Consider the following 488-nt stretch of genomic DNA (forward strand, 5'->3'; position numbering starts at 1 on the left):
CCGACCACCATCCGTGGGCCCGGGGGGCCGGGGGAGCCGTGGCGGGGTGGCCCTGGCGAGGAGGCTTCCCGGCCACTCGGCCACGCCAAGACCCCCAGCTGGGTGCAGGGGCACGAGGAGCTCGGCGGCATCAAGTGTCCCTCGCTGGATCCCACCTGGGAGGGGAAGGTGCCGAAAAACAAGCCGGTGATGCCCTCCAGCAGCTGCCCAGGGGCCGGGGAGCCGTCGGGCACCTTCCCGCCGTCCCGCAGTGCCGACTGTCCCTACAGTGAGCCCTGCAACTCCCTCCGCCGTGGGACCCCCCAGGTACCAGAGAAGCCCCAGAGGCAGGATGCTCTGGCCAAGGTGGCCACCGAATCCGAGTACGCCATCCCCTTTGACACCATTGCCAAGACCTTTGTGGCTTGCAAGTTCAGCAGCTCGGCCCGTTGTCCCCAGGAGGTCCCTGACCCTCTCTACGACAGCATCGGGGAAGCGGGGGGGCAAAC

General features: G+C 68.9%; 1 protein-coding gene across 1 annotated transcript in view; it reads left to right on the top strand.

The window, feature by feature from the left end:
* DOK2 (docking protein 2, 56kDa) overlaps positions 1–406 on the top strand; it is a gene marked incomplete at its 3' end in the record, with an annotated part of 2,936 nt that extends 2,530 nt beyond the window's left edge. Inside the window, exon 5 of the mRNA XM_010153630.1 lies at positions 109–406. Coding sequence (XP_010151932.1) covers positions 109–406 — 298 coding nt within the window. The remainder of the gene's footprint in view (positions 1–108) is intronic.
* Positions 407–488: the final 82 nt, after the last annotated feature.

This window comes from Eurypyga helias, unplaced genomic scaffold (genome assembly GCF_000690775.1).
Source record: "Eurypyga helias isolate BGI_N326 unplaced genomic scaffold, ASM69077v1 scaffold21916, whole genome shotgun sequence".
Taxonomy (NCBI): domain Eukaryota; kingdom Metazoa; phylum Chordata; class Aves; order Eurypygiformes; family Eurypygidae; genus Eurypyga; species Eurypyga helias.